The 14,283-nt window shown below is 44.4% G+C and overlaps 1 protein-coding gene across 1 annotated transcript in view; it reads left to right on the top strand.

Annotated features, from left to right (window-relative positions):
* The window catches only part of WNT2 (Wnt family member 2), a 53,035-nt gene extending 43,652 nt beyond the window's left edge, over positions 1-9,383 (top strand). Inside the window, exon 5 of the mRNA XM_073331631.1 lies at positions 9,023-9,383. Coding sequence (XP_073187732.1) covers positions 9,023-9,252 — 230 coding nt within the window. The 3' untranslated portion in view covers positions 9,253-9,383. The remainder of the gene's footprint in view (positions 1-9,022) is intronic.
* Positions 9,384-14,283: the final 4,900 nt, after the last annotated feature.

Below are 14,283 nucleotides of genomic sequence, written 5' to 3'. Positions count from 1 at the left end.
GGAAGCTCCTTCATTAGAGGTTTTCAAAGGGAGGCTGGATAGCGATCTGTCTTGAATGGTTTAGACACAAAATATCCTGCATCTTGGCAGGGGGGTTAGACTAGATGACCCTTCTGATCCCTTCTACACTATGATTCCATGATTCTATGTGTCATGGGGTAAAACCCTGCCCTCATTGCAATCAATGTCAAAATTCTCACTGAGTTCAGTGGAGTCAGGATTTCACCCCGGGTATTCTGCAAAGAGCTGCCTTTAACTGCCTGTGTCATTGCTCCAAGCATCTGGAAATCAGACAAAACCTTTCAAGTTGGAAATGAACCTGTATCTAAGATAAAGAATATTATTGTCCCCTTGCAAGAAAGTGCCTGCATAAATACAGCAATTCCTAATGAATAGGCCCTGACCTTATGTAAGGGCTCATCTGAGGTCTTCCTTCTGTATCAAGGAAACTACCAACACAACCCTTTCTTTAATCAAGTTCAAGAGACAAATCAAGGTGAACAGTTGCTTTGTTTGTTCCCCACTGAAAGAATAATATCTGGCTGACAGCTGCGTGACTGTTTCACACAAATCGCATACAGCAAACAGAGTACAAAGCAATTGGAAACTTAATCCAAATCATGGTTGTTATAGATTAGTGTTCTAGACATGCTGCAGCCCATGGGCAAGACTTACTTCCCATCAGAAAGTTAAAACAGTATGCAAAGCAAGGAAGAGAACAGATGAGAGGGGCTATAACAGGAACCAGGTTAAGTGTATGTGGGGTGGCAAGGAGGAATTCAAAGCAAATTCTTAATACCAGGCATTAATCACATGGCCACAGGCTTGTCCATACAAGTCTTTTGCCTGAGCAGAAAGTGCAGGCCCCTATATAAGTGGCTGTGCATTTGAATGGATTTTGTGTGTTATGAACAGTGACATATTTTCATGTAGGCAGGCACATGCCCAAATACTTTACTTTTCAATGCTGCAGTTATGCAATTTGTAAAGTGTCATGCACACATAGAAGTGCTGAAAAGAAGGATGGGCCGGTGGATAGAATGGGAGCCTAAGACTCCGGTTCATTTCCCTGCTCTGCCATAGACTTCCTGTGTGACCTTGGTCGTGTCACTTAGTCTGTCTAAGCCTCATTTGCTTCTCTGGTAAATGGGGACAAGAGGATTTTCATACCTCATTGGGGGATTGTGAGATAAATACATTAAAGATTGTGAGGTGCTCAGATACTAAGGTGACATGGGGACCATGTAAATACCCTAGATAAACAGAACAGTGAATATTAATGACTGTTTGTGAAACTTAAATTCCTGATCAGTTACGTATTTTATTGGCCATTCTATGCAATGAAAGTCTGAGTTAACTTCAGCATTCCTGTTATTCTTAAAGTTTAAGAAGGAAAATGTAGTTTCATATTTGAAGTGCCACCATCATAAAGAAAAAAATAAAAACCAAACCAAAAAAACCCCATCCCAATCCGCAATATTAAACGATGATAAACTTATTTATTAAAAAGCAGGTACATTTTAAAATGGTGCTTCCAATTAGTTTAATCACAACCCATTTGGGGATTAAAATGAATTCTTAACCATACGTTTGGCTAAGAATAACAGGACAATGCCATCAGAATTTACTCTCTACAATATTTTTGAATTTGTTTAACAGAATAGGTTAAATGGGATAAGGAGCAGGTATCCGGGATGTGTGGTGGCGCACACTGATCAGTAGTTAGATACTTTGGTGATGAGTCCGATGGTAAGTTTAATTTAGATTAGATAGCAATTCCTACATAATATTTTCCTTTGTCTGCAGGTTATGGTCATGTTTTTTCAGCAGTGAAATTACCAAGTTTTCTGATACTGACTCCTTCACACAGAAAGTGAGCAGAACACTAGAAATCATTAGTTCAAATAGTAAACACAGTTCTCAGCTGATGTGTTTGTGTCTGTATACTGTCATACTGTCCTCTTTCTTCCATATTTAATGTCGTAATCTATGAAATATTCATGATAGGGCAGTAATGTAAGAGTTTATATCCTCTTGTGATCTGCAGCCGCAAGAAAATGGCCTAATTCCTACTAGACAAGAAACAGTATTGTGTTTATTCAGCCACTGGGGATGAAGTGATCATCCATACACTTGAACATACCCAGAATCCGACACAGAACACAGTAGTGATCATCTGCACATTTTCTGGGAGGACAGACTAACTTAGTGTTTTCTTCCATAGAGAGGAAAACGTCCTGCTGACAACTAAGTAAAAATGGCTGATCTCGCCTACTCATGGGACTCCCATCATGCACTGTGGAGGCCTGGCCAGAGGGAAGACTGTGATGCTTCATGGGATATGTAGCTTGGCCAAGGAGCTCAGCCCATAGGAGAGAATGGGGGCAGGAGGCAGCCTGGCAGCTCAGACTCATACAGTTTAATGTCAATCTGACCTAAAATAAAACAGTTCCATTCAGTTCAACAAATGAACTTTTTTTCAGGTCAATCCTGGCAAAATTATAAAATCAAGGGTATTACAACATCCAGCTGAAATGTGGCCACTAGCTCTTTGACCAGGGTGCACTGTGGGAAAATTCTAGAGCTCTAGAAAGGTAAATCCAGCCTGTTCTCACCATGGGAGGAATGGCAGAGGCTCTCTGAGTCTTGCAAGAGGCATTTTAATGTTTCATAAAAATGTAAAATGTCTCCAGTGCCTTCCTACTCTTCTTAAAAATCCTAGAAGTGGAAAGAAAAGTCCACTTTATCCCATATTGAGGAGGGGTAAGAAGAGCTGTTTGTATTTATATTGATTTATTCTCAGGAGATTTCAGAGCACTTTATAAAGGCCACCATGTATCAGCCTTGTTCTACAGGTAGGGAGCTTGAGCAGCACAAGGTATGTCTATACACTGCAATGGAAGCCCAGTCAGTGGGACTTAAGTCAGCTGACCCTGGATTAGAGAACCCAGGGCTTGAGCATCTACACTGATTAGATTTTAAGAATTTTCTATCCTGGGCTTGAGCCTGGGTCCACAGTGCAACATGTAGACCTGAGTCAAACCAACCATATCCCAGACTCCCTAGTGCCCGCCTGAAATGTGGCCACTCTTCCTTTGACCTTGATGCACTGTGGGAAAACTTGACTGTCCCCTGCATGTTACAGGAAGTTTGAACTGACCGCCAACACATCCTGCCAAGCAATCATTTTGGTCTCTGAGCTCCCAGCTACTGGAGCCAGTGCCATGTAGGAGGAGCCTTTTGAAGAGATTCTCTTGCTTGTGCTTTCACTCCTGTGTCAGGAAATGGCAAAGCTTCTGTGAGATGCTGGTGGACATTTCGGTGGCATTTTCTGACCTACCAAAGGCACCTGACAGAGCTCATGATGGAGCAAGAGGAGGAGGACTCAGACATGGCAGACTCGATGCTGCTCATGACACTTGGTACAGCCGTTGATGTCCCCTATGTAGACCAGAACTTCTGGAGCAGGGCCGCAAGCACTGACTGGGGAGATCACATCATCAAGTGCACGTGGGATGACCAGCAGTGGGTCCAGAATGTTCGCATGAAGAAAGTTACATTTCTGGAGCTTTGTGAGCAGCTTGCCCCAATCCTCCACGAGGTCACCTGTGCCAGTCCAGAAGCAGGTTGTTATAACTGTCTAGAAGCTGCTATCCCAGACTGCTACAGGTCTGTTGCCAACCAGTTTTGTATTGGAAAGTCGACTGTGGGTAAAGCAGTGGATGTTTCTGAGACAATCAGGTGTATGCTTTGCCCCCAGGTGGTGGGCATAAAAGAATATTCCTGAAGTAACTGCTGGCTTTGAGAGAATGGGGTTTCTACACTGCCCCAGGGCCACTGATGCACGTGCCCATAGTTTGCCCTCCTCAAGGAGCACATGAGTACATAAACCACAAAGGGCACTACTCCATTGTTATGCAGGCACTAGTGGACCACAAAGGCAGATTTATAAATATCAATGTGGACTGTAAAGGAAAAGTTCATGATGCTAAGGTTTTTCGCTGATCGGGAGTCTATATTCATGGACAGGCTGGGACACTATTCCCATCAGATGACATTGTCATAAGCAGAGTTCCTGTCCCCACCATTATTCTGGGGGCCCTGCATACCTGCTTTTGCCTTGACTTATGAAACCGTCCTCTGATTTCAGAGGCCCTGGCAAAAGACAGTTTAATTACACTCTCAGCAGGTATAGAATTGTTATTGAATTTGCTTTTGGCAGATTGAAATCCTGTTGGAGATGTTTACAGACCCATTAGAATGCCAATATCATCAATGCTGGCCACTTTACCGGGTCTTGCTGGTCTCATCACAATTTTTGTGGAGCTAGAGGAGAGCCATTTCCCCCTGAATGGACCTGTGACAGTGAGGGTCTGCTGAATTGGTACACTCAGCTAGAGAGTGCAGCTACCACAGCTGGAGCTGGATACACCTAGACAACAGAGGTCAGGGATGCTTTGTGAGCACACTTTATGGACTTGCGTGGCCCCAAGGAAGAGAGAGAATGTGTTTGTGTGGGTGGGGTGGGATGGGGCTCATTGATTCTGGGGCTTCCAATGCTTGGGCAGGAGCAGGAGGTTGATTGCCATACAATGTACTTTTGAATGACATGATCACTTATCAAATTGGGGGGCAGGTTTAGATTCACAGTGTGGATTGATATAAGGCGGGGTGGCCAACCTTTAGCTCCGGAGCCGCATGAGGCTCTTCATAGGTTAATATGCGGCTCCTTGCATAGGCACTGACTCCGGGGCTAGAGCTATAGATGCTAACTTTTCAATGTGCAGGGGGGTGCTCAACCCACTGCTCTGCCCCAGGCTCTGCCCCCCACTCCACCCATTCCCCCGAGCCTGCCATGCCCTCGCTCTTCCCCACTCCCCACCAAAGCCTCCTGCGCACCGCATAACAGCTGATCGCGGTGGGCAGCAGGCACTGATTGGCGGGGATGCCGGCGGGCAGGAGGCGCTGGAGGTTGGAGTAGGGGGAGCTTATGAGGGGCTGCTGACATATTAGTGTGGCTCTTTGGCAATGTACATTGGTAAATTCTGGCTCCTTCTCAGGCTCAGGTTGGCTGCCCCGATGTAAGGAATTGTTTGAAGTATGGATTGATGTAGATAACTGTTGAGGAATAATGTTTGCATACTAATTCCTAATGGTCCTTGATCATGTGTTTACACATGACATAGTATGACGCAGCGACAACAAAAGAACTTTCATGATGAAATAAAAAACTTTATTTATAAATGTATTAAACAAGTACAACATTCGCCCATTGCCAGGCTGGCCTGTCACCATTCCCACATCAGAACACCTGCAACAACAAAACCTTACAGAAAAATAAAATAAAAACCAAGTGCATGAACAAGTGCAAACAGTAAAACCATGTGCAAGGCAGAAACCCCCTACCATGGCATGTGCCCTGGACCCCACATTCTTCTTTCCCTTTTTTCCCCATTTGACATGGACACGATGCTGGGGAAGGGAATGGAGACATCCACAGGGGAGAGGGTTATGATGGAGGGCTGCAGAGGCAAGATTGCCCTGCCCAGCTGCTCGTGGGGCCTGATTGCAAGGACCACCCAGCCATGGAGTTTTTCAAGCTCTTTCTGGATGGCATCACAGGGTAGCGCTCAGGGGACTCAGGCCGTGGTGTGGATGATGCAGCAGGAACTGCTACTTTTGTGGTCATTAGTGAGTTCAGCCACTCAAACAGCTCTTTCTGCTGAGCTCTGTCCTCCTCTAGCCACCGTTCCTGTTCCAGGAACTGCAAAGCAAGTGCCTGCTTTTGAGCTGAAACCCTGTCCTCAATCTGTGCAGCCAGCCTGGGCCTTGCCTCTTGCCTCTCACCATGCCTTTCCTCTAGCTGCAAGTCTCTCTGTCATTGGACCTGCTTGTTAGCCCTCTCCAGAACCATAAGTTCATTGCAGAAACACTTCCTCTTGGAACAGTCCCTGATGTTAGGTTGGCCCAGGCTTCTGCTGCACTGTAGACAAGCTGTGGAAGTGCTGGAACAGGGGCCTGGAACAGGACAAGACACAGAGGGTTATTGTCTCGAATAGCCCAGTACAGGAGCACACAAAAAATCCTTGTGGATTTTCAAGGACATAAAAATGTACATTTCCAAACTGAACTTCAGTGTATTGTGAGAGGGATGCTTTAGGCCACAGAAGCTCACTGGACACTGCCTAGTTAGTCACAGAGAAAAAACTGCAGAGACATGGTAAGTTAAAAATTCAAAAAACTGTTGGGTTTTTTTTTGTTTTCTAGTAATTGCAGAACTACTTGGGTTTGAGGCAAGGGCTGTCAGTGGCCATGCCACAAAAGCTTGTTCTATCATTTCAGGCCTTCCGCATAACAGTTCTTGTGGTGTCCGATTGGCAAAGGAAGATGTTATTCCAAACTGCCAGTGGGAAACCTGCAGTTTATGGAGCCAGAGTATTCAAACATATAGTGACTGAACAGCACATCTATGAGTGGAGTGGGCTGGTCAGCTGCCAAGATGGCCCTGGAAAATACACCCTTCCCTGAAATGTGACTGACTATCCAGAGCTCCTGCTTTGGGAAAAGTTTGCAGCTATCAGCACCCCTGATTGAGTCAGAAATGAGGGAATCAACAGTATATTGAGTTAGCTTCCACATGGCTTAGCCTGTCATGGTTGCGTGCAAACACGCAGAACTCCACAGCCATCCCCTTACTCCTCCTTCCCCTACCCCCCAGCCTATTTCTGGACAAAATTTCAAACCCCAGTTGAATTGGGCACAAATGATTTTGTTGCCTATGGACTGCCTGGACTACCTCTAACTGAAATGGACTAGATTTGTGAATGGAAAACTTTTCAACCTCCTCCTTGCACAGTTCACCATTTCCAGGCAGTTGGTTACAGAGTGGCGTACTTACAGGCATGGCACTGTAAGGTGAATATTTTTAGGAAACAGGAATGGCCCTAACAAAAATCTGTGCCTTTCCAGTAAAAATTCACTTTCAAGGCATTTTTACTGTTTGCATTTCCTGGTTGCCATTTTGAACTCCGTGTGGTGGGGGAGAGGTCAGAGGGAGAGCCAAGCCACTGGCATATAATTCGCCATTAATGGATACACTCTGCTAGCCGGGGCTTATAATAACTTTTGCATTGGTTCAGAGAACAGAAATCCCTCCCATTCCTATATGACTAAACATTAAAATGGAGCCAGAAACTTACCAGGCTCCAGGTCAGCTTCTGCCCCTTCTATGTCTGCCGCAGGCTCCATGTCAGGCTATTCCCCGTGGAGGCATCAAGCAGCTCCTCCGAGTACAGTCCCAGGATGTGCTGCTGCTGCTTCTGTAGCAAAGCCTCCTGGGGGACCGGTTTCAGTAACAGAGCCACTTCACGGTCCTCACTCAGTACCTGCTGCTGGCTCCCATCGGTCCCTGTGCTGGATTCTGGGGCTAGCAGGGCACCATCCTGGCTGACCAGGTCACCGTTGGGTCCAGGCTCAGCACAGTTCCCAGCACCCAGTTAAACTCCACATAAAATTAACATAATATCAGCAAGTTGCTCAAGGTGTGTTTCTGGTCCTTGGTTTTCTGGTACTCTTGAGCTCCTTAATCTGCTCCCTGCATTGGTCACCAGTCTGGTAAATTTGCAAAGCTGCTAGCTTCTTTGCTATTTGCTAGAATGTGTGGTCATTCCTGATTCTCTTACTAAAGTCCACTGTTTTTCTGGCCTCCCACCAGAGATTCACCAAAATGAGGCTGTGCTCCTGTGACCATGAAGCAGCGTGCTTTGCAAAGGCCTTCTTCTGTTCAGTCTCCATTGCAAACACAGGAGGCTCTCTGCTGGTGTGGTTGCAGTTCGGCAGTCAGAAGACAATGGAAAGGGTGAATGCTGACTCACTGAGCCTCTGCACTACTCGAAGGAGGGTTTCCATTTTCCCTGGAGTCAATTAGAGATTCTTGGGATAGAGGGGACAATGGAAATTGGTCCCTAGGACCATGGGATACTTTCGGTTGACTCCCAGGGCCTGAGTCAGAGATCAGGGTTGTGTCTACACTGCAAAAGCAATAGAGCTCAAATCCTGTGTCATGTCTTGACTTGGGCTCAAATCCTCCACCCCCACAGGGTCCGAGGAGCCTAGGTCCAAGCCCAAGTCTGAGAGATTTGTATGTAGTTGGAGTCTGGGGTTGGGCTCAAGCCTGGGCCCTGACTTGGTTTGCAGTATAGACATAGCCACAGATGTTTCAGACCAGAGCAATTGTCCCAGGCCTTGGCTTGAGGGGCCAGCCCACTGGTGCCACCATCAGTAGGTGTGTACTGCTGGCTGGCTCCCCTGGCTCTGGGTGCTTCAGTGCTGAATTTTTGGTAGGAACTGCTTCTGCCTTCGCTGCTTGTTCCCTATACAGATAGCAGACAGCACTGTTTGGGGTCTTCTGCTCATAGCCAGTCCACAGCTCCTTTGTAGGGCTTCTTTTCTCCCCCTTTACCCAGCAGCCACACACAGTGGCTCCCTTCTGGGCTCCAGGCTCTCACAGCATTGAGTGTAGGTGCCTGGCTGCAGGTGGGTACCTGGCCAGGAGTGAGTACATATGCCTGGGTGAGTCATGGTAGAATTAAAACAGTAGGGAGGCAGGGGACAGGTGAAGTAAGATACTGTAACACTAAGAAAAATTAACCAAATCTAGAACCACTGCCTCAGTTTCTGCCTCCTCTTCCCCTCACCCAAAGTGCGGTTTTACAAAACCAAAGCTGACCTATCTATAATTTGAATGTAATTTTCCATAATATTTGCCCTTTCTGTTGCTTGACCTTGAGTCGCAAGTGGTCTGGTGCTGGAGAATCAGTCTGTCCCTGGTCCTCTCCACAAGCAAGAGGTAGAATGTAAAATTAATTGGCTATCTTTCCACTTCCCATTCTGCAAAGAGAGACACATCTTGCTTTACAGGCCTCAAGTGCCTGGCTAATGGTTGTTTTGCTCACATATTTTCTACCATTCTTGAAAATACCCCACATCTTTTCAACTGAGTTCTAATGCATTTCCATTCTAGGTTCCCTTGGGACCGCTGGCCGGGTTTGTAACCAAACCTCCCGCGGCATGGACAGCTGCGAGGTGATGTGCTGTGGAAGAGGTTATGACACTTCACGGATCAGCCAGATGACAAAATGCGAATGTAAATTCCACTGGTGCTGCGCTGTCCGCTGTCAAGATTGCCTGGAGGTGGTGGACGTACACACATGCAAAGCACCGAAAAGTGCTGGATGGATAGCTCGAACATGACTACGTGGGGCGACTGGCATTCAAATGCTGAACATTTCAGTTTCATGCAGGGAGTATGTCTAGGGCATTTGCTACTTTTTTGCAAGTTTCACCTCCCTTTCAGCACAGAGAAATTGCTAAATAATTAATATAAATTATGTTGTATCCAATTTATATTTTTGAAGTTGTAACTTTTTTGTAGCTTTGCTCTCCGTGTTTGGAAATGATGAAACTTTTAAGTCACTGTTTTTTAAATGCAACACATAATTCGCCTGTGGAAATCACTGCCACAAGATGTTACTAAAGCCAAGAGCATGGTAAGGTTCAGAAAGAGGTGATACATTTATATGAATAAGAACGTCCACTGTTGCATTATATAGGATGAGATTTCTTAAAGCTTCCTTCAAACCATATAGTCCTGGCCCCAGTCAGGCACAACACAATGGAGTGGATGGACCATTGCTCTGATCCAGTATAGCAATTGCTGTATAAAGGAACCTCTGAGCCCAGTATGGAGTAAAGGTGTTCTAGAAGTAACTTTCTCCATCTCATGTCAAATCATAGGGCTGCCCTCTTATACATTACGTGGGGTCAGTTCTGCCTTTGTATGCCCATTTGCTAGTCCCATGGATGTCAACATGCTGCACATTTAAACTACAGACCACGATGGAAAGCGACGGAAATTGCATCCAATTGCATTCACCCCATGATATTTCCTCTTAAAGAGTCAGCGCAAGTCTTTTAGTTACATTTGCACAGAATTCTCAGTTTAAAACCTACCTTAAAAGGATTTTAAACAAATGTATTCATGTGAATCACTGATATTTTCCCCCTGCAAGTTGCAATGTAATTAAATGGAAGGAGGGCATTTATTTCTCAGACCCTTTGTTAGCTAGCTTTATCTGAGCAGATGTATCAAAATTAGAAGTTAGTTGTTCACCTCCCTTTGGAAAAGGGACATGAAATAGCTTGGGCATAAATATTTTTTTAATTTTTTTTTTACTAACTGGCTAAATGTGAAAATATCTGTAGAAAGCCTCTGTAAAACAGAAGCAGCTCGTCTCAATAATCTTCTCCTGCTTGTCACATGAGTGGAACATGAACAGTCTTGCCTAGTGGTTGGAGCAGGAGTCAAACTCCAAACAGGAACTGGAGCCCAGCATCACAGCTAGGGCTGAGGGGCCGGAGAATCAGAGCTGGCTTCTGCGTGTATATCTACATTACAATAAAAAACCGACAGCATCGATTCTCAGAGCCCAACTCAATTAACTCAGCTTCAGGGGGGCAGGCTACAAGGCTAAAAATTGCACTTGAGCTGTTCTGGCTTAGGCTGGAGTCCAGGCTCGGAGACCCTATGAGGGTGGTGGATTTCAGAACCCAGCCTCCAGCCCAAACCCAAATGTCTATGCTGCAATTTTTAGCCCTGCAGCCTGAGCCAGCCCATCTGCAGGTCTTTTATGACCATGCTAGATGCCCCTGAGAGTGATAGAGTCAGAGCTGGCATCAGAGGCCTCGTTATCTGGCCTGAGGCATGGCTGCAGCTATCACCGCCATGGGCAAAGACTTTGAGCAGCCAACTGCACTGCTACTGCTGTGCCTAGGAGCTGGTCTGCTGTCTCTTCCAACGAATCGGGCAGTATAGCCAATCTGTTACAGACAAGCTGTGCTCATTAGGTTGCCCGAAGACTGGCTCTGCTGCAGGCCCTGATTCCGCAAACGGCTTTCATTCCAATGGAATCTATTAATAACTTTCATTAAATATAGTTAAAGGGATACTTTCAGCTCAGACGTGTGTCCCCCACCCACACCCCCACTCCCCAAATCAGTTTTTCTGAAAACATGTCCTGCAAAGTTTGATGCTAACAAAGTGTACATTGACCCTATATGGGCGACTTTAGGTCAAACATGGCCTGGTCTTGGTTCAGCGCAGAACAATGGATTTCTGGGAGATGTAGGCCCCAGAGGGCGCCTAGCAATTGTAGATACAGTGGGGAGGAGTGCCAGAGAATCTAAGGAACAGCTTTCCCTGAGAAAAGGAGAGACCATAGAATAAGGCAAGACCTGAAGTGGGGCTCTCTGCCCTATCGAGAGATAGGGAACAACTATGTAAAGAGCCTTTGAAAAAAGACTACATAAAGGGGCCTGTGAAGAGGCAGGAAGCCCAGGGAGGAGAGTCAAACTAAACTAAATTTAACTAACAGCAGGAGTCCAGGGCCAGGTAATAAAAATGTTCCATGTGAAAAAAGACTGAGGCTGGTTTTGTTTCCAAAGGAGAGTAATATAAGCAGGGATACTGGAGAGCCATGACATACAAAATAACAAACAGTAAAGAAAAGATAAAATAGGCATGCCTGTTTATCCTTTCTCACTGCAATACAGGAAGATAAAAATAAAGCAATTGAAAGACAGCTAATTTCGATTGATTAAAGGAAATTCATTTTTAAACTATACTTAACTAAGATGTGGAACTCGTTGCCACAAGATATTGTTGAGCTAAAAAGCATAGCAAGATTCAAAAGACAGATTGGATATTTATTTGGATTATAAGAACTTCCTCAGTTATATTAGATAGGATTAACGTAAGGCTTTAAATTAGAGCTATAAATCCTGATATTTCAGGGCATAAATCAACCACTGACTGAGTTAGGAAGAAACATCGCTTGCTGGCATGGTCTTCCACAATAGTCCGTTATGGGGTTTTGTGTATCTTCCTCAGACACATTTGATGCTGGCCACTGCCAGAAAGGACAGTGGGTTAGATGGACAACCGGACTGGTCTGATCCAGTATGGAAATTCCTAACAGAGGGAACTGAAGATTGAGTTGCTACTTTTAATTGGGATGCTAGATCCTTGCTGTTATGTTAACATAGTGCTTTTTTCCCCCCTAGTTTAGTCATACTCAGGATTGATTCTGGTGCCTGAAATTATTCCAGATCACAAGCCTTTGTCACACAGTGATCTTCAGAATTTTTTTTTTCCTGCATCATACAACACTCTCCTGGAATGCTTATAAACCCATTTCTTTAAGTTTTAACAAACAGAAATCTTTCCTTGCCTTTACTCTGCTTTGCAAGTGCCGTCCCTTATTTGACTGTGTTGCTTTTGTGTAAATACTGTTTTCTGAATTCACAAATCACTATACGTGATAAGCAATTCTTTTAGTATTATAGACACTGCATAATACTATATATTTGCTGTGTCTAGGTCATGAAACTCTTGTATGAACTAGTTCTGTTACATGAACGCAACTGACTGAAGAACAGGTTTTTGCTACTTACAATTCAGTGATAACCACTGTTAATGTTATATGCATTAGCTGCATGCGAAAACTGGCCCTGGTTTGGATAAACTAAATAGTATACATAGCAGTGAATTGAAATTTAGCGGTGAATTCCAAAGAGATTCTTTATTAACGATTCATGAGCTCATCATGACCTGAGGAAGAGCTCTGTGAAGCTCAAACGCTTGTCCTTCCACTCACAGAAGTTACTCCACTAAAAGATATTACCTCACCTACCTTGTCTCAATCTGGAAAATGGCATGTTTTAAAACCAACTATCTGAAGCTCAGTGAAATGTTTTGTAGGTTTAAAAACTGTTTCTGCTTTTCTAATTTAAGTATCTTGACTGAGTCAGAGAGCCTTTGTAAATTGATCGCAGAGGTCCGATTTCCCTTGAGTAATCCATGCCTTCACAGTTTAATAACACAAGTTTTACACAGTTCTGAAAACAAAGGAAGTATCATTACTGCTAGTGAGCTTATTCCATATAATGAAATGAGTCCTGATGCCCCCACTATCAATCTCTGATAAAATGAATAGTACAATTAACACAGCCGGAAACAAAATTGTCTGTACTTTCCAAATGCATCTGTAAATGTTTTAGGATCACTGGGTTACAGGTGTAGATCTTATTTTGACAGCATAAATAGCTGGAAATACAGAGCAGGACCATGAAAATTAAACAGGCTTATGTGAACTCTGGAAACTGGCCCTTATATTTGAAATGTAGACCTAGAATTAGGCCTTGTTGCTAAGATCATTTTTATTTCAATGCTTAAATAAGGACAGGTCTAAAAATATTCAATTTTATGCTAAATTGCCATTGTAATGTTTTCTTGCAAGGGGATTTTAACTTGCTCTAACCCTACAGAGAGCCTTGAAATACCAGGGAACCACTATGAAATCTTTCTGAAAGCCTGTGTCCCTGAGAATTCTCCTACAATATATGTTTAGGGGTCTTATGCAGTGCCGCAGTGTGTATTCCTATACTGATGCTATAGATCATTTACAAAGGTACCAGTTTCATCTTACGCATTGGCTATTTCGCAGCCTGAATATTTTCAGGGAGAAATATTAGGTGCTTCCACAACTAATGAACAGAATTATTCCCTGGTATTAAAATATATTTGACAGAGGTGTAATTAGTTAGAATCTTAAACTGCTGATTTCTTGCTTTGAGTGCAGAATATATACCCACAAACAGCAGATGTGCTATTACACAAAATCTAATATTACTACTTACGACGTCCTTATCACCTTTTATTTGAGAATATCATAGGCTCAGATCCGCAAAAGGACTTAGGTGTTCCAAGGCTCAGCAGTGTGGCACCTAGAACATCAGAGGAACAACATGGTGATCTGCAAAGCCTGAGTTAGGAATTTAGGCTCCCTCGACAACGAATGGGGAGAGATCGGCGTCTTGGATCCACAAAAGCAAGCATGCTAGGTGGGGAGTCATCTAAGATAGCCAGTGAGAAATGTTGATGATAAAGGTGTGTCCTAAGATCCTCCCCCCTGTGGAGATAGGTGCCTTAGTCTGGGTTGCAGGCAGGAGCCTTGCTTTGCTAGAAATCCACAAACCGGGGGGGGGGGGGGAGGGCGGGAAATAGGTGTTCTTCTTCCTAACTCACGTGTGGGACCTGATCTGAGGCTGCATAATTCCATGTGGCAGAGAAGGAGGAGCTCCCTTATAACTTTTAGTTAGTGATTAGGGCATTCACATGGTATGTGGGAAACCCCAGGTGAAGTCCCCCTTCTACCTGATGTGGAA

The sequence above is a fragment of the Lepidochelys kempii genome, chromosome 1 (assembly GCF_965140285.1).
Source record: "Lepidochelys kempii isolate rLepKem1 chromosome 1, rLepKem1.hap1, whole genome shotgun sequence".
In the NCBI taxonomy this organism is placed as follows: Eukaryota; Metazoa; Chordata; order Testudines; family Cheloniidae; genus Lepidochelys; species Lepidochelys kempii.
Note: the sequence above shows the minus strand (reverse complement) of the source record. Positions and strands in the feature narration are given on the sequence as shown.